The sequence below is a fragment of the Octodon degus genome, unplaced genomic scaffold, assembly GCF_000260255.1.
Source record: "Octodon degus isolate 3935 unplaced genomic scaffold, OctDeg1.0 scaffold00005, whole genome shotgun sequence".
Taxonomy (NCBI): Eukaryota; Metazoa; Chordata; class Mammalia; order Rodentia; family Octodontidae; genus Octodon; species Octodon degus.
The window spans coordinates 12,309,561-12,313,340 of record NW_004524581.1 but is presented as its reverse complement, the minus strand read 5'-3'; the positions used below and the strand labels follow the sequence as shown (position 1 = coordinate 12,313,340).

General features: G+C 49.6%; 1 protein-coding gene across 3 annotated transcripts in view; it reads left to right on the top strand.

The window, feature by feature from the left end:
- Positions 1-275: 275 nt before the first annotated feature.
- The window catches only part of Pla2g12b (phospholipase A2 group XIIB), a 22,851-nt gene continuing 19,346 nt past the window's right edge, over positions 276-3,780 (top strand). For all 3 annotated transcript variants that reach the window (XM_023722545.1, XM_004623994.2, XM_004623993.3), the window contains exon 1: positions 276-632. In XM_023722545.1, coding sequence (XP_023578313.1) covers positions 422-632 — 211 coding nt within the window. In that variant the 5' untranslated portion in view covers positions 276-421. The remainder of the gene's footprint in view (positions 633-3,780) is intronic.

Here is a 3,780-nt window from a genome sequence, read left to right as displayed (position 1 = left end):
CTTCAAGTTTGAGGCCAGCCCAGGCTACACCATGAGTTCAAGGCCAGCCAGAACTACATAGCGAGCCCCTTTCTCAAGAAAGACAACATAGAACCCTCAGGGCTCCCTCCCCTTGCCTCTCAGGAGCTGGCCAACATCTCCCCCTGTAGGGCCATGGAATCCACTTTGAATAGTTCTTCCTCTGGGCCATCCCTCCAGCAGGCCCTCCCACTGCCTCACCTTTGCCCTCTAATTGCCCTGATCTCATCTCAGCCTCCCTAGCTGTGTTTAAAGTCCACCTCTGGGGAACACACAGATTGAGTGTTCCCGATAATCTTATTCCCAGTGCCGCCTGACATCCGGCCGGGTGGGCTGTGTCTCTGGACTTCTGGGACACTGGCTGGGCTCTGGGGACAGCCTTCAGGACCTACCTGTCTGCAGGATGAAGCTGGCCACCAGCTTCGTGGTCCTGTGGCTCAGCTTGAGGGGAGCCTTGGCTCAAAGGGACCCTGGCCCTGAAGCTGAGGAATCGTACTCCGACTGGGGCCTCCGGCACCTGCGGGGCAGCTTTGAATCCGTCAACAGCTACTTTGATTCCTTCCTGGAGCTTCTGGGAGGGAAAAATGGAATCTGTCAATACCGTTGCCGATATGGTGAGTGGGTGGCTTGCCTTCCTGCCAGGGCTGCCACCAGGGGCCTTTGGGGTGTCTACCTGCCCTGTACCTTCTGTCACTCACCATAGACCAGATTGCAAGAAGTGGGGGTTGCAAATGAAAGCACAGGTTGCCCAGTGACGTGAGCTTAAGTATGGCCAATAACATAGTTGAGATATTGTCATCCTGACATACTGGTGGCAGACTTCCTGTGTTTCACCTGAGAAAACTTCCCTGGGGCCATTTCTCTCAATTTATTGGAAAGAGCCTGGGAACAAAGTCTGTGAGGGGCTCAGAGTGCTCCCATAGAGGAAGCAAAGCTGAGCATGAAGAGATTTCTGCAACTTCCTCAGCAGAAACCTCTGGGCCCAGCTTGGGCAGGATTCACCTTTCCCTCATGTGGTGCACACCTTCCTCTCTGCCCCTCCTGGGCACCAATCTGCCCAACTCTCCTGCCCCACTGTGCTACCCACCAGGAACTATCGCTGTGTGCCTCAGTAGCAAAGGGGCACAGAGAGCCACGGCATGGGCCTGGCTGCCCAAGAGAAGGAGGGCAGGTTCTCCCTCCCCAGGCATAATGGGAGCAGAATGCCAAGCCCTGGGCCTCCCACCCGTAGCTCCATAGAATTTCAGAGACGGATGTGTTTTGGTGCTGATGGGCACTAAACCCAGGCTTTCCAGGCTGGGCAGGCGTTCCACCACAGAGCCACACCCCCGACCTTTGCAAATGCTTTGGAAAGCACATAGTCTCACTGGTGTGATAGTTTGTTTATCCAAATTCTGTCCTGGGCTTGGAGATGAAAATGTGCAGTTAACTCAGCCTAGCAGGCTAGCATCCCTGAGAAGCAGCATCGACCACACGCCTCCAAGACACTCAAAACAGCTGCACACTTGTTGGGTTCACCCCTCATTCTCTATTGTCACTGAGCAGGGACCGAGAGTGACTAGCAAATAAATAATGGTTATCTATGGCCCTGGAATCAAAAGTTTTGAAGTGTAGAAGTTTAAAACCCTATAGGAATGGGGGAAACAGAGAAGACTGCTTAGACTACAAAATCTTCACAAGGCAAAACCCTGCCCATGTGTTCATACTTCGTGCACGGAATAAACTGGGTTAGGCCCATCTGGTTTGCCTGTGAGCTAGGGAATGGTTAACTCACTTCAGCCATGAGGTCAGCGCAGGTGTTGTCCTTCCTAGAGACGACTCTGCTTAGCAAATGGGTAGCAGTGGGATTTTTTTTAAAAGCACGTTAAGATCCAAATTGCCCTCTTCTTCCTTCTCTATAAAAACGGCTCAAGATTTTCGCAAGCTTGGGTGGCAGTGTGTCTGGCTCTGGCTGGACAGGCCCAGCTTACCAGCAGCACCTGGTGACAGGAAGCCAAAGAGCCCCTCTCACTAAGCCAAGCAAAACTTGCTGACAGTCACTCGGGTAAAGCTTTGTTATCCTTGGAGCCCCAGGGAGCCGAGAACCAGGAGGCTGCACCCAAAGACAACAAAAAGACCTTCACAACTTGATTGTGAATCGAGCAAACACCCAGTCATCGTCGCTGTCCCTTTTCAGTTTGCTTAGTGACACAGCTCTCAAGGACAAGACTTCACCAGAGCGCTGGTCGTCCAACTGCCCCCTCCCGCCCCCGTGCGTATTTAAGTTTGCTGGCCCCGCCCCTAGCGTTTCTCATTGGTAGGTCTAGTCCTCTAATTTGCATTACTAAGGATTTGCACAGGGGTGGTCCAGGTGCGGCTATTTCTGGGGCCACATACTAAAGAGCAGCTTCAGAAACTGTTGTCTTTGCCAGAAGTTTAGCAACCATACAAGAAAAACAAGTTACCCTTACCATTGTTTTAAGCAGAGGTTCTCTACCTTGGCTATTGGGGAAGTTTTTGATACAGTTTTTGATAAAGTCCTGGCATCCAATCAACGAAATCCGAACTCTGGTGTGCCGGACCCAGACCTCCGCGTTTTTAACACTTCTCAGGTGATTGCAGAGGGAGAGGGCTCGCTCTGAGTTCTGAGTCCCCAGGTTGAACTATTCAGGCGCAGGCAACCAACGTGGTGTCAGCGTCGCTTTTCACGCTTTTTAATTATTTTCTTTGCGGAGCCGAGGATTGAACTCAGGAATTACAGGCGTGCACCACCACGCCCAGTCTCAATCGCTGTCTGCACAGCAGGGGTAGTGGGGGGATGGGGTAGGGAGGGGGATGGGGATCGAACCCCTGGGCCCTGTGCCTGCTTGTAGGCGCTTGAATCCGCTGAGCTATTTGGCCGGCGGTCGCGTACTTTGAGAAACCAGTAATGAAAGACTGGTGGGTTTGAACTGCAGAGTGAAGGCTCCCATTGTTGCTGACATTGGGCAAGTTGGGACTCTAGCCACCCTAGTTTTTTCAGTGGTCACCGCCGTGGGAAAGACAGTTTCTTGAGCAGCTTAACCTCCTCCAGGTTATCTGGGTAGTCTTTGAACATAAAGCGAACCGATCCCCCAATCCCAGTGGCTGGGACTTTTTTCCAGTTTCTAAAAGAAGCTGCTTCGCAGCAGTATTAGTGGAAGTGTTCCCTGCCAGTGAAGGTCTCTGGAGAAAGGTTGCTAGAGTTTTGTGTCTTATAAATGCTGTCCACACAGTCATACTTTAATGAAAAGACTTTTAAAGTGAATTTCTTTTAGGGATTAGCTTCAAAGAGAAACAAAGCATCTTTAAATATCAGTCTTTAAACCAATCCTGGTAGGGCGCACCTGTAATCCCAGCACCCTAGGAGGCTGAAGCAGGAGGATTGCAAATTTGAGCATTTTCTGGGCAATTCAGCAATTTAGGTAGACCTTGTCTCAAAAAAAAAAAAAAAAAAAAAAAGGCCTGGGAATGTAGTTCTGTGCAAATGTCCTGGGTTCAGTCCCAAGGAGAAAAAAAAAATTAAAAACTTTAATCAACAAATATTAATAATAAATGTTTATGGGGTCCGAAGTGATGTTTTGATCTTTATAAACACTGCAGAAAGACTCAACCACCTCACCAACTTATTTTCTTATGGCAAGAATGTTAAAAGTCTATTCTTATGATAATGTCAAGACATACAGTTATATGTAGAAGATGGGCAAGGCAATGATCCTGAGAATCTCCAGAAGATTTTTTTAATCTAGCAATTAATTGGAAAGA